This window comes from Styela clava, chromosome 9, assembly GCF_964204865.1.
Source record: "Styela clava chromosome 9, kaStyClav1.hap1.2, whole genome shotgun sequence".
Lineage (NCBI taxonomy): Eukaryota > Metazoa > Chordata > Ascidiacea > Stolidobranchia > Styelidae > Styela > Styela clava.
The window spans coordinates 14,501,469-14,517,202 of record NC_135258.1 but is presented as its reverse complement, the minus strand read 5'-3'; the positions used below and the strand labels follow the sequence as shown (position 1 = coordinate 14,517,202).

General features: G+C 33.1%; 3 protein-coding genes across 3 annotated transcripts; 1 reads left to right on the top strand and 2 right to left on the bottom strand.

Annotated features, from left to right (window-relative positions):
* Nucleotides 1-505: 505 nt before the first annotated feature.
* On the top strand, nt 506-9,505 carry LOC120339057 (ubiquitin domain-containing protein 1-like). The gene is made up of 6 exons (XM_039407100.2): nt 506-711; nt 1,283-1,405; nt 1,491-1,601; nt 2,939-3,086; nt 3,525-3,627; nt 4,280-9,505. Exons 1-6 carry the CDS (start codon nt 645-647, stop codon nt 4,418-4,420), a joined length of 693 nt encoding a protein of 230 aa, XP_039263034.2. The 5' UTR covers nt 506-644; the 3' UTR covers nt 4,421-9,505.
* A 679-nt stretch (nt 9,506-10,184) lies between these two features.
* On the bottom strand, nt 10,185-14,117 carry LOC120339211 (B-cell receptor-associated protein 31-like). Its single transcript, XM_039407295.2, has 6 exons — nt 13,883-14,117; nt 12,980-13,080; nt 12,385-12,535; nt 11,915-12,017; nt 11,720-11,834; nt 10,185-10,920 (listed from the first exon to the last, which is right to left on the bottom strand). The coding sequence occupies exons 1-6, from the start codon at nt 13,972-13,974 to the stop codon at nt 10,781-10,783; spliced, it is 702 nt and encodes a 233-aa protein (XP_039263229.2). The 5' UTR covers nt 13,975-14,117; the 3' UTR covers nt 10,185-10,780.
* LOC120339210 (tRNA (guanine-N(7)-)-methyltransferase-like) lies at nt 14,036-15,614 on the bottom strand. The gene has a single exon (XM_039407294.2). The coding sequence runs from the start codon at nt 15,532-15,534 to the stop codon at nt 14,800-14,802; it is 735 nt and encodes a 244-aa protein (XP_039263228.2). The 5' UTR covers nt 15,535-15,614; the 3' UTR covers nt 14,036-14,799.
* Nucleotides 15,615-15,734: the final 120 nt, after the last annotated feature.

Genomic DNA, 15,734 nt, shown 5'->3' with positions numbered 1-15,734 from the left:
TTCTAACTTTTTCCATCACAACCCACTCAGCAGAGCCATATTTTATTCCCGATGCTCAGGAGCTTAAATAAATATAGAATGAAATTTAATAATGCAGAAAATAATAAAAAAAATAATAATAAAATTGCATATTCTCGTACGAAATATAGCATGTATTTCACTGATGGTGGGTGTCAGTACTAGTTTCAAATTTATTCAATATTTTGTTTTAACTGAGTTTAGTGTCAAAAAGTATTTCATAGCAACCCCCACTGAGTCTGTTCTATGGACCCCCCGTTCGATAGGCCCTGACCTTTCACATGCATTTCTTTATCCTCACAACTTTCAAACAAATTAGTTTATAGCTTTTTTTAGTTATTTTCTAATTGAATTTCTAGGAGTATGTAGTGTACATACCTATATCATATATATCAATTTCATTAGGCTTCTCACTAGTGGATGATGGAGATGTCACCTTTGTGATATTGTCACAAGTGTTACTGTCACCAATCATAATTTCTTTTCTTTCAGTTATTTCTTGCCAACGAGTGCAACATACCGTGATAATACCATAATTATTGCAATAGTTTCTTTCAAAATTTCTCTTTTGCTATACAGTATGTAATGATTTTATTTAATGGGAAATATAATTAAATTTTACACAAATGGGTGCTTGTTTAGGCAGCCATCGGAATCGTCGGCATCCAAGATATGGAGATCCAAATTATCCAGGTATTTCATTACTGATATTTGTAGTTTTGATTTGTGTTAAAGTAGGTACTCTTAGCTTTCCGCAATATAGCTGACGTTGGTAGTTAGTATTAGTAACATTGCCTAATGTCTTTAAATGAACTTGTATATTTCAGAACCTTCTATCAGTTTCAAAGCTCTCCATCTTTAATAACAGTCATAAAAATTATCACTGTGAAATAAATTTCAGGGATGGGTGGTGTATTGAGAAATATGTTTTTAATATAAATTTCTTCAACGAATCAAGGCTGTAAAGTTGAAGAAAATTTTCACCCTACTCATTCGAAAAAGTTTCTCTCAAGTCTTGATAGAAATTTTTAATCCAGTCTTCAAGTGTTGCATCTCGGATCAGCACTGTGTCTGTATACTCAAAATAATCGGGCATTGGAGTTTGAAAACATGACTAAGACAATCTAACACCAGCTATAAAAAATAAAATTGATTTCCATGATTTTAATCGATGTCTCTTTTATGACATTAAAAATACATTACTTCAGGATATAACTTACACATTTTTTCTGTATTAAAAATAAAATTGCCATTTGTATTACAGCCATTGGTAAAAACCAACCTCTGAAAAAGGAACACCCTCGATGGCGAAGTGAAGTTCCATTAACAGAAGGTCAATTGAGAAGTAAAAGAGATGAATTTTGGGACACAGCTCCTGCATTTGAAGGTACCAGTAATAGTAGCTAAAGAGATCTTCTGTTCATTTTTAATATGATAAAAATGTAGTCTAAATATTGTGACATTTTTCAAAGGTCGGAAAGAAATATGGGATGCTTTGAAAGCAGCAGCTGTAGCATTAGAAGCTAAAGATTATGGCCTGGCTCAAGCAATCATCGATGGAGCCAATATATCTCTTCCACATGGTAAATTTGTTTATAGTTATAAGAAAATTTTGATTGTTTTACATGGAGATGGATGGAACCAAATAACTAACTATTCTTAATCTATGATGATCTAATGTCAAAAAAAGTTATTAACGGTAATCAGACATGAATTGTACATACTGTGGATGTTTTGAAAAATTATTATTGTTGTTGTAAAAAAAATCAATCTTCTTCGCAATGAATAGACCAATAGATTTTAAATTTTCTCAGATGGAAGAAATTTTGAGAAAGGTAAAACTTTCATTTTCTCTGAGTCCTATGAGGCTTGTTAGTTCACTCGAAATCCTGCACATATTTCATCACCATATGGCATTTCATTGGGCATCTTTTTGACAAATCCAGTTGAGGCCTCACCACTTACCAGTAATGAAACAGAAGTAGACTCAGGAATGACCAGTACCGAATAGTTCACTATCCCAAATACATTCGAAATTAATATTTTCGAATATGAAATTTTGAATACATGCGGAAATAAATTCAAGTAAAGGAAGCTTAAATTAGTGTATGGAGGAATATGCATACAATAAACAATGGAATAACTGTTATCTACAAGCTGGCTCTCAGACATTTTATGTCCGCAGATTGCTGTGATATCTTATAGTAGTATGCTTTTTTTATTTTCGTTAAGTACGAAAATACGAATCAAAATTAAATTAATTATAATCGGCAGTTTACCATAATTTTATGTCTACAGATTGCTGCGGTATTTTAAAGTGGTATTGCTTTTATTTTTTCGTAAGTCGACGCAACCATGAGTTACGTTTAACAGAATTAAATTATTACGACAAGGCATTTTAAATGCTGTCACCGGTCAGGGATTTGAATATTTTGCGCAACAGAAAATCATCCTAGTTAAAAGTCCATATTTGGCGCAACAGAAATCTTTCCTGGTAAAGGGTCGATACTTTTAACTATCATTTTCCAAATTATTTGCCAAAAAGCGGGAAAAAGTATAAATAATTTTCCCTAATAAATCACCTTGCTTTTTCAAACTTGCGACAATTTATTTGGTGTCATAATTTCTAACAAAGCACACAACTATTCAACTTATTCAATAGCTAACTATGGTTGGATTCATGTGAGACGTGTGACCTTATGCACATGAATGCGTAAATTAGAAGCCAAGGGAATGGCGACAGTGCCAATTACGCGTTAACTCGTTTTGGGCAACCCTAAGTAGACTTGATAAGTAATTTAATTCGAAGCAGACAAAAGAATTCATGTAGGTCGCATAGACTGCTACTGACCTCTAAATCTTTTTACTTTTTTGTCCATTTATTTGAGTGTTGGTTATTTTCATCTTATTTATTTTTCAGGTACATTATTAGACTGTTATGATGAGCTTGGATCTCATTATCAACTACCTGTCTATTGTCTCGCACCTCCTGTGAATCTTTTAGTAGGTTCTTCAGCTAATCAACAAAACCTCAGCGAGGAATTTCAAGATATATCCAGCACTGATAAGTATGAGACTGATTTATGTCTTACCATAGGTTATTCATATTATGATCATGCATGATAGCGCAATATATTTTTCCGGCATTACCACAAGCTCACCATATAACTCGAGTATAGAAATCAAATATCCTAGTCTCAAAAGCATCAGAAAAAATAAAATTAATAGTCTTCTGGAGACTTTTTCTACCCCAAGTAGGCTACTGAAAAATTAGAAATTGTTTGTTTGGTTGTTGGATATATTCACAACAATAACAACTCAATTAAATAATCCATATGTCCACTTCGTCTCTGACTATTTGCCTTAACATGTTTTGCTGTATACTTTGATTGTTGATGAATTTGAAATTGACTGTTTATTTCCTATTTTTTTACTCTAATATTTCCTCGATCTGTAAGGTTAGATATAAAAATTGCCATCAATTGAGTCATATTATCTCTATACAGAGCAACAACTTTGAAGATCAGATTATCAACAGGTGTAGATATCAAGTTAAGAGTATTGCCACAAGACACTGTTTTTACTGGAAAAAGACGATTAGAAAAACAGGTTAGATATGATATTTATTTTATAAGTATAATTTTTATTGACTTGGAAAGATTTGATGTACATTTTGCACATTGCCTTCATCTCCAAAGTTTTCAGATCTGCAATTAAGAAAGCTTTAGAATTAGCCTAGTTTTTCTTCCCTCTTGGGTCCTCCTTCATTTTCACAGTTTGCAGTTGGCACCATCAAACAGTTTGGCATTAAAGGCATTACCTCTGTCAGCCCATACTATGCCTGTTTTTTTTTTTGGTAATTTTGTTCAAAACAAGGTCATATACACTCACTCAGATTCAGAAATATAGGAGATTGATCACTTAGTGAAGTTATAGGCAACCATTTAAGTGCCGAGAGATACTGAAACTATAAACCATTATGGTGTATAATTGCATGTTAGTAAAACTGATTTACGCATGACGCATAGTTCATTTCAATATGATCAGGAAAACAGCTATTAGGTCGTGAATGCCACATAACTGAAGTTCTTGGAAAATTTTGAACATAAATTTTTTTTTTATCTTCGGTGGATATACTGACAGTGAACGGGTGAAAGCTCACAGCCACGAACTTTGCATACAATATAAGCTAGTATTAATGTAATTATTTTGGAAGCTTATTAAAAAATGATACAATTTTTTATTTAATTCTTGATCACAGGAAGGTGTGAAGGTGTCAAGTCAGCGATGGATATTTGCCGGTAAAATGTTACCAGACCAACAGAGAATCGAACAATTAAAAATTGAGAGAACCTATATAGTGCAGTGTATTATTACTGAACTACCTGGAACATCTTCTTGACATAAATAGGCTCATATTTAAAGACCTTTACTAAAGCAGTATTTCTTTGTTTTAATTTTGAATTTACAAATCAACTGATTCTGAATGTTTTATTGTGGGTTACTTGTTTTTTATTGTTTATCAGCATTGTTTGTAATTTGTGAAATTCTTTATCATTTGTCGTATTTTGTTTACTCAGTATAAGTGCAAATAGATTGTCTGTGTAAAAATCAAAAATTTTGAAAATGGTTATTGAAATTGATTGCTCTGTTTCCAACGATTTCCAACCATTTACCACTCACGGCCTCCCTGTTTATCACTACAGTGGTGTTTATAGTATTTTGATTGGTGGATTCCAAATCCTATTATGTTTAAACAATTCATGCTCAACAAAGTGAAAACACCCTGTGAAATAACCTTCGCAAAGAAATGAAACTAGGAAGATGTGGGAGTTTTCTTGTAAAGGGAAAAGTGAAATCAGTTTTGCGCCTATCATTATGGGCCCCGGGTTGAGAACGGCTGCTATATACTATATCTCAGTGCTCTTCAACCTTTTTGTTATTGTGAAACCCCTGATATAATTTTTCGTTTTTTATGGAACCAGGGATGGCCAATACCGAATAGTTCACTATTTCGAATACATTCGAAATTATTTTTTTCGAATATGAAATTTCGAATACTTCGAAAATAAAATCCACTAATTGAAGCTTATCTGAATGTATGTAGGAATTTCCATACAATAAGCAATGGAATAACTGCTATCTACAAGTTACAACCTAGTTATATTACCAGGCATTTCATATTTGCAGATTATTGCAGTATATATTTTATATACCATGAGTCATGTTAACAGAATTAAATTAATACGACAATAGTGGTATCGATGATGGATTTGAATATTTGCGCAACACAAAATCACCCTAGTAAAACGCCCATACTTTTAAATACCAACCATTATCCAAATTATTTGTCGAAAAGCGGGATAAAGTATGAGGTATTTTTCCGACTTGTGACAATTTTTTCGTGAGTACAAAAATATGAATCAAAAATTAATTATATTTGGGAACTTTACCACACATTTTAAGTCCGCAGATCGCCGTTGTATGTTTGAGTAACAATACTTTTATTATTTCATAAATATGAAAATAGGAATCAAAAACTATTTATAATCGGGTAGTTTACCACACATTGTAAGTCCACAGATCGCCTTGTATTTTGTAAATACGAAAATAGGAATCAAAAATTAATATTAATCGCGATTTTGCCACACAATTTATGTCCACAGATTGCCGTGATATTGTGCCGAATATAATTAGTTTTGATTCTTATTTTCGTACTCACGAAAAATTGTCACAAGTCGGAAAAAGAATTTATATTTCATCCCGCTCTTGGGAACTAATTTGTATAATGGTTGCCATTGGTTTGTATTTAAAAGTATGGACTTTTTACTAGGATGATTTTGTGCTGCGCAAAATATTCGAATCCATGACCGATACCACTACTTAAAATGCCTTACCGTGTTAATTTAATTCTGTTATCATACCTCAAATGTTGGTAAATCGGGCAGTTTACCACACATTTGAAGGCCACAGATCGCCGTTGCATTTTAGAATTATTAGTTTTATTATTTTATAAACACGAATCCGAAATTAATTATAATTGGGCAGTTTACCACGTATTTCATGTCCACAAATACCCGTTGTATTTGGCATTAATACTTTCATTATTTTTTCAATATAAAAATAGGAATCAATATTTAATAATATCGGTCAGTTTACTACACATTTTATGTCCACAGATTGTCGATACAACCATGAGTTACGTTGAACAGAATTAAATTAATACGGCATGACATTTTAAATGCTGGTACCAGTCATGGATTGGATTATTTTGCGCAACAAAAAATCATCCTGGAAAGGATCGATACTTTTAACTATCGTTATCAGAATTATTTGCCAGAAATTATTTTCTAATAAATCGACTTGTTTTTCCAACTTGTGACAATTTATTGGATATCGTAACAATTACGGCTATGAATACCGTATTTCCCGGCTAATAAGTCCACATGGCAAATAGGACGATGTCTATTTTTAGCACTCAAAAAAGGGGTTTTTCCATATAGGCCTCCAATAAGACGGGTAGAAAAATTCGCTAATAATTTTATATGTTTAGAACCAGATCATGTTAGTTTGGTAGAATCATACTCACAGAATTAACTATTTTTAACAATTGAGCGGTAAATTTAAGTTGTAAAGCGGCAATCATTTTGGACAACCTATTAACCCGAATGTTGAAATAATTTTGGAATGTGATAAGTATTACACTGTATGTCCACGGGTTATTTCACAGCTGTGTTTTCCTGTCCCTGTCGTGTTTTGCTGAATCGGCAAAACGAAAGGGTCACAAATCACTTTATCTTGGTGGCCGTGTTTCTCTTTAAAGTAACGATAACCAGCTTGCGATTAAATATCATGATTGGCAGACCCTAAGACCCAAATATAAGGTTACCCAAATCATGCTTGAGAAGACTCATGCGAATAATAAGCAGGCCACATAGAAATAAAAGAAACATACTTTCTCAATTTTTCGACGTAATGGAAATGAATTTGTAAATTAAAAGCCTCGTACACGAATGTTGGCAATGTCCACCCACGCAAACGTGCAAATGTGTCGCAACACTATGCGACGTACGGTCGCACAGAATATAAACATTCAAAGTGCCGATTTAAAAAGTCGTTTAAAGATTCCCGTAAAAAAAAAAAAAAACGAAACACCACGTTTACGGCGAAAAGTGGCTACTATTCGGAATTATTCGAAAATCAGCCGAAAAGGTATTCGAATACCTTGATATTCGAATACATTCGAATATTCGATTCGTTTTGGACAACCCTGTATGGAACCCCAATTACCAAAATTAAAAAAAAAACATGAAATACTCGTAACACGAAATATTTGTAATTCAAATATTTCTACTTCAACAACGAAACAGAAAGAAGGTAACAAGCGTGAAATTCAATGACTAAGTTGTTCTTGCATTTCCTTTGCTATCTTCTTGAATTCTCATGCTCATGTCTACACTCTTTAAACAACTTCCCGGCAACGCATCAACATGCTGAAGCATGAAATGATTTCCCCTGAAAAAAAACGCGGAACCCTCAAGGAACCCTATAAACTCACGGAACCCAACTGCATGTATTGCGGAACCCCTGTTGAAGAGCACTGCTATATCTCGATAATAAAATTTGAAATTTTATCATCTGTCCTGTCAAATATTATTGTTTAGTATGCTTTTGTAAAAGTTACAATGTCATAGCATAAATATCTGGAATTAAAAGATCATTGGGACCATTTTTCGGAGAAGTAAATTGATATGCGAGTAGTAGTATTGTATATTTAAAGCCTTATTTTATATGCTTGGTACGAGACAAGAAATATTGTTGAATCCGAGACCAAGTGAAATCTTCAAAAGTGAAACATATTTTCAGATTGTCCGATAAATTTTCAGATCATCATTGGTAAACATTTAGTGCAAAGCCGACATATTTTTTTCAATGATTGAAAATATTATACTCTTTTACATGTCTTTAGTTCATATCATATACCATTAGAAAAGTTACATATATCAATGTTCAATTAAATATAAGATGTCAAACATAGGGTAATGTTTTATTTATCTTCATATTTCTACATCTGTAAGAAATCTTCTCAAATTCAGCAGCCCAGGATTTCATTCGGGCATTTTTTATTTACATTTCAAATATTTGTGTTTTGTGTATTATTGAACTTTTCTCGCATCTAGTGGAGGAATTTATTGTTTCTGCCATTAACATGTTAAATTTACCTATTTCCTAGAGCGGGGGTCGGCAACCTTTTGTCGCTCACTGGCCAAAATTTAAGGTTGCAAGTCATTGGTGGGCCGCACATATTTTCAGAAAGTTAAAAACCGAACGGATGGTCGATGAATCACATATTATCACACAGATCAGAAGTTAGATTTTAAGCAGCGCGCGAAGACTGACCATTTGAATATTTTCTGCGCTGTTAAACCATTTGCACTTAGCATCAACTTTTCTGCGTTTCGTTGGCATTTGTCTAATTATAATTAAATTACAGGCTCATTAAACGAGTAATTGTGAATTATATACTTGTTAGGTTATAATATAATTTAGTCTACACTATCTCAAAATAAATTCTGTTACGTAAAGAATATGGTCGCCTAAACAGCTGTTTTGTTACTATAATTCAGTGAAGCGTTGCGGGCCGGATTATATTGCTCCGCGGGCCGTAGGTTGCCGACCCCTGTTCTAGAACATCTATATTTCGTTGGCATTATTACAATCAAACTAGTGTTGTATTTATCTACTAAACCTACCATGTAATTCACCAAATGCATAATAACAAGGCGTATCAGAGAACTACAAATTAGAGTGTGATGGAACTTGATTATCCAGGCATTAAGGTTGATGCTTCTAAAATTAATGTCTCCCCAATCAAGATTCTGCTTGCCCAGTGCCTTGTTAAAAATAACTAACAAAAATTGGTTTTCTTCATTATTGACAACAATGCAGATGGTATAAGGCAGTCTTAAAATATGGAGTGTTGTTGTGCTGATAATCATCAATGTAACATGATGAATTATTTTTTTCTAGCTTGGTTATCTTTTTTGCTGTTAAATTCCAGTCCAGTACTATTAATAGTCTATATATTCCAACTCTTCGATCAGTATTTAAATATATTCCATTGCTTAAAAGAATCACCTCCAACCATTTATAACTTCAACATTCGTTTGTATTCATTATTACGTACCAATTCAACTACATCTATATTTTGTGTTTGAGATCTGTTTTTAAAAAGTTTGCAGAATCTCCAGATGGTTTATCTGTCTTAAAATTGCTGCAATTTTGTATTTGTAAGTTAATCAAATACTTTTGTTGTTCATCATTTATTTTATTAATTTTTGTCTTTGCTTGTCTGGCACATAGCTTCACTTCTTTATGATAGTGTTAATGAAACATGCGGTAAATAACTTCTGATGCCATTGACCATACTCTACTCTTTTTTTTCATATTTCTGTCAAAAAATATATAATAAAACTTCAATACTCCATATTTGGTGTGCCTATGCGGCTTGCGTAGGTATTACAATGCAGTTGTTAAGTAGCATACAATATTACCAAAAAATATTCCAATTGTGTGATTATATAACTTTATCAGTAATATGTCCCTTGTCCTGCAGGAGTTATGTGGTTGGAATAATTGGTTATATCCGATGTAGCTATGGTTAGATCTTGATTTTCGGGGTTATTGTAGTGTAAGGTATTAAATGTTGAGCATTTGTTATTCAACTTCTGTTACTATGAAGTCAATATTTGTTTCGAATAGCAACCTAGTGATTATCAAATTATTAGGTATAACCATCCATGATGACACTGCTGGTCCAAACCCATCTCCGCAGCGTAATTAATTGGGTCGGCTGCACCGAAACTGGAAGATTCTTCCAAACCATATTACATAGTTAGTGCTCGTTTCTGCAATGACCATGAACCATTTCAGAATTTTTACTCGAATTGGATTTACATATTTATCCGGGGGGAAAGCATATGGGGTATTTCTCTCCTCTAGTACATGTTGCTATGGGGTTTGTTCGCCAGTTATTCGTTTCAGATGACTTGACAACGGCTGGCGAGGGGTCCAGCAATCCTCTTGCACACAATTAGCCCCACAGGATCCCATTCCCCTCAACGTAAATTTAAATACTAACAAACGATTCAGCACCACAAAAAATGTCGCAAATTTACTTCATATAATATAGTGAAGGCAGTTCTTTTATTCAGCTTATGTACATCAATGAACAATATAGATACTACATTAAATCCCACAGACAATGATATATATCAGTTTCAGGCTATTATAAACATTAGCTCATTCACGTAAAATCAGAAGATATTATGAACATAATACACATGCATGCAAGTTACTCAAAAGCACAACATCAGCAAATAGCTATTTATAACAGCAATATATGAGCAAGATATTATAATGAAGTGCACTACAGCTCATATGCAGACTGTAAAGTGAAAACTTCTCCATATGAATATTTGGTTAGAATGATATAATAGCGAATGTCCATGGATGACCAATGAAACATTCTGAAAAACTTTTGTAGATAATATGTTGGGATTCACACCAATTTATATCCTTTTTTTTTTTCAGTAGATACCCATATAAGAGTCTCATATTTTTTTCTCCACAGTATGATATACAATTTATTATATACTAAAATGTCCTTAATTCTTAAGTAAGTTTTCTGATTGCATCAGAGCAAGCAATATTGAATCAGAAAGTACCGCAAAATCATGCATTGGTAAGCTTGCAAATCACTTCATTCATCTTTTTTATCTCCACTGCCTTCAACTTGATTCTGCAGTTCAGTGAACTTCTCCATTAGATTGTCATACTCTCTCGTAACACCTTCAGCTTGTTGTTTCATTGCATTCAAGTCATTCTGTGCTTTCGTTTCAGCTAAATACAAAAGTACCAGAAAATTATTATGGTATATGTAGGTTAATAAACATCAACACACTTTTTATCAGTGGCAAAAGGAACTATTAACATGGTAAGATAAGAGAAAAATAGATTGAGAACAACGCAATCTTTTGAAAAGATGCTGCATCGACTAGGTCAGGGTGGTCCAAACCTAGGCCCACACCTTCATTATCTCTGGCCCGCGTCGAATTCGATGAGTAATTAAAAAATCGCATTTGGTGTTGTTTCGTCATAAAATTAACGAGAAAAATCTTTTGACATATTATTGTTACATCACTAATGTCACTGAATTGACTAGTGGTATGGCTAACTGCGGCAAGTTGAATGATGTGCTTGGCAGCCCAAATTCTTATCTGGCTTTTTATCTTTTTGGTCGAAAATATATGCTAACAATTTTGGCATCATAGAAAACTAAAAATCGAATGTGGATTCTATCGGCTTATGTTGGCTATGCCTGATAACTAATTATTAATGTTATGGCCAAACAACTCTGTGGTTTTTGATCTTGATAAATAACATACTTATCAATGTGTTTTCACAATAAAAGTGTTTATTCTGTGTTGCACTGTTTACCTATTCTTGGCACTATTGTGGTCCACGAACAATGCCAAATTAATTTTGTGGCCACTGGAGCCGACAACATTGCACCGCCCTGGACTAGGTAATGGGTGAGCGAATTGTCACAATTTTGTAATGACACCCCAAATTTTTTTTTACAATTATTGAAAAGTATTGACTTTAATTATTGAGATTGTGCAATTTAGTAAAATCAAACCTTTTCTAGCATCAGATAATTTTTCTTTCACTTCATCAAGTTCCTTCTTTAGCTCTTCTACATCTACCGCATCAACATCACTGCCATCTTTGTTTTCCTTGGATTTCAGCAACGCCTGTAAACAAATAACGCATACAAATTTAAACATTCTCTTTACCTTGTGGACGCAAATATATTGATATCTAAAGTGTTTACCTCTGCAGCTTTGCTTGCGCTTTCAGCTTGCTTTTTAATTGCTTCGTTACTTGCTATAAGTGTAGCAGAGTCAGAAATTAATGTAGTGAGACGACGAAGAACCCTTGAAAGAATATAAGTGAAATATAACAACTAGATTCAACTTAGTGAATTAGGTAGTCAGTGAGTTTTAGGTTACACTCATTTGGGTGAGCTTAGATGGTGTGATAGCCTAGCGCGGCTTTCCCAAACTGTGTTTCGCGAGCGTCTTCCCAGTGTTCCATGGAAAAAGAAATCTAAATTGGTCGCCATAGCGATCTAGGGATCATGAAGTTGAATTATCAAGTACATAAATTATGAAATTTCTCTAACATAAACATAGAAAATCAATGCATTTTACTTTGTCGAAATAATATCATAAATTTTTTTATGGACGGTCACAGTACCTTGTAAATTGTCAAAAACATACCAAATAGGAATAGGTTACTTACACCAGCATGAACAAAGCAAAACCAGTGATGTACAAATTTCTCTGAGCTCTGAATAGCATCATCAACACATGATCCTGTGCATTAGGATTATTTTTGAGATCCACTTGTTGAGCATTTGGAATAGAGTACTTTCGCACTTCACGTATAGCATCTACAAAATTATTCAACGTTTTGTAGGTTACAAAAGTATCAATCAAAGTTGCATTGATTTGAACCAATATATTACAGAATATATACATCTGATATTACAAAACTAGGTCCACTTGTCAACCAATGGTTTTTTTTCTAGGAATTGTTAATTTGAGCAAAATAACTTGCTTATTTTTGTTAGAGGTCATTTTTTTTGATCACATTGAAATAGATTGTTTTTAAGAGAATCAATCTTTTAATAAGTTGTGAATATCTTGCATTTTCCTTGATATAGTGCCATTATTTCGAGATTTTTGATTGAACTGAATATTAAAAAATAGCTTCAAAATATACAGTTTATAGATATACCCAAGCAACTTTTGTTGTTATATAGATGTAATGAATATCTAGATATATTGATATCAGTATGTTCAATATTACAATAACAGATCATTATTAACCATACCTGCAAAAAGTAACACCAATACCGCAATGAACACTCCAAAATACAGGTTACCATATGTCACAAAAAATGCTAGCAGACGAGATTTGAAAACATACTGCCATCTGCAAAAATATAGCAAAATGATAAAAGTGGAGCATTAAAATAAAATGGTTGACATTATCAATTCAGTGTAACAGAATTAAGTGTCCATTTTAATTTACAAGCTAGTGTAAATATTCAAAATATGAGTAAAACATATTCCATGTTTGCAAAACGTAACATTTGATCAGCATATTACACAGACAGTCTTGACAACTGACATTGACATACATCCTAATCATTTGAATCAATGAAAGTTTACTGGGCCAAGAAATTGACTGTTCAATTAAAAATACTCAAGTGTCGTGATTTGTGGTTTTTTACATACCCATTTTGAATAACAGAATGACTATAAAGAAATCACTCCTATAATGATAATCATTTGGACTAATGGCATTGTAACATGCAGTAAAACCAAAGAAGCTTATGTCACATACTTCAGAAATGGACGTTTTTAAATTTATATCGATATGAACCAGGTGGGAGGAGTCATCATTGGGTCCGGTTTTAGTCTTGTTTTCAGGTGGTGCCTTATTTTGGGGTTAGATTTTAAAACCTCATAGACTTTTTTGATTTTTTGGGTTAGGTTTTTCTCAAAATCTTAAAATGGCTAGGTCCACTGCAGCAATACAGTTGTTATTAAATATGCTCAATCCATTGCAAATAATTGCCATTAAAAAGTGATTGACAAAATATAGTTTGCAGATACGAAATATAGGATTAAGATTAAGTCGCGAATCTAGATACCGCAAGTCCCAAGCTCAATGCATACAACTGTCTAGAACTAGAAATGATACTGTAAAAATGAATCATAAGAAATCTTACCTCTTTGGTTGAATAAATGGTAGACATAATAACACACACAATCCTATTTCAGAGTATAAGAAAAACGACACAACTAACCATTGAAACGTCATATTGGTGAATAAACAATTTTATAAATATATATCTAAAACTATCTATGAGTTATACAGTTACTTCCTGGAAAATAAGCGAATTGGATAATAGAAACAAAAATTTGAGTGAAGTAATCTTAAAGCATGTAACACGTGGTGAAATATATTGGTATTATACCCATACCACCACTCAATTTCAGGAAAAGGCACAATGGTTGGAATGTTTGAAATGCTTTATCAATCTAAATAAAAATCCTTTGTTAATGTAGGTTGATCCTTAAATTGCAAACAAAGCAATTCTTATACCACACAACTAAATCAAATGCTGAGTATGGAAGAATGATATGGTAGATGGAACATGCTTATTTGGCATGTATTTATTCCCATTCTGTACTGTCACTTTGTTAATTAAAACATGCTGTACAGTTAGTAAGCAAGTCAACTTAAATCCTATTAATGGATATCATTAATTGTTCATGGAACTACATCTTGATCCTTGTAATTGGATTGCTACTTTTCCCAAAATGTACACCACCATAAAATGATGTTAAGAAACGTGTTTTACATGCAAATTATAGCCCTCACATTGCGAAAAATTGAAAAATTTACTATTCCCTAGTATATCAGAATGGATGGACAAAAAGTTGCCATGCCAAATAGAGGACAACTTGAAACTGAGGGGAAACCTAGAGATTTTCTTTAAGCAAATCCCAAAATATCTTCGATTTCTAACCTTGAATTTGTGCCTACAAATCGTTACACACGACTATTCAAAAATGGAATTTGATTAAAAACAGTAATGGAATAAAAAAAATTGGCAGCACAAATGATGTAGTAACAACAAGATCAGCTCTTGTTAGAAATTCTGACAAAAACTGCTGGGAATTTATCTCCTGAATTTCTTTCAACTTTTTGTCCTTCTTCTGTCGAGTTGAAAGTTGCCTTGTAACATTCATCATTTTGCAATTTTTCTTCGCCAACTCTTTCAAACAGTGGATGTTGGGTGAAGTGTTGAACCATCCAATCGTGAACCTCTTCAACATCAGTTATTGTGTAAACTTTACCTCCAACATCGAGAACATAGGCATATTCTGCTAACAATGTAGGACTAATTATTCTCCATTTATGCTTTTGTTTCTTGAAATGTGGGTCAGGAAAAAGAAAAAACATTTTTCGAATTTGACCCTTTGAAAAAAAATTTGGCAAATGTTTCATCGCATTGGTACGAATACATGCTATGTTTTGGAAATCTTTAGATCCTTTATCGATCGATGTTTTTCGAAGAGCTTTTATTCTGTCTTGGACATAATCTGAAACTTTAACACGTATTTCCATTCCAAGCATTAAAGTATTTGGTAATAAAGGGGATAGTTTGATCAGCAGCCCACCGTATCCACATCCAATATCTACCACTTCAACCTTATACTTGTTATTTTCATTGGCTTCATTGCAATACTCTGGGTAAATACTCGACCAATCCATGTCTTGCGGTCTAACCGGGTATTGAAAATTATGGTCCCCAAGTGGATTGGAGTGAGCTCTCTGACGATAATACTTTTTTCGTGGCAGCTTTGTATCCATAGTCCAAAAAGATGTACGAATCGTTCTACATCAAACTATATACTTACCGTAATGGTATTTGCTAGAATAAAAACAATTTTTCATTTGTTTCAGTATTAAACCTGTTTATTTTCTATAAATTTTATAGAAGTTGTCAATACTTTAATAAAGCAGTACTGGAACAGGAATATACCGATAAGTAAATGTAATTTAAACGCATA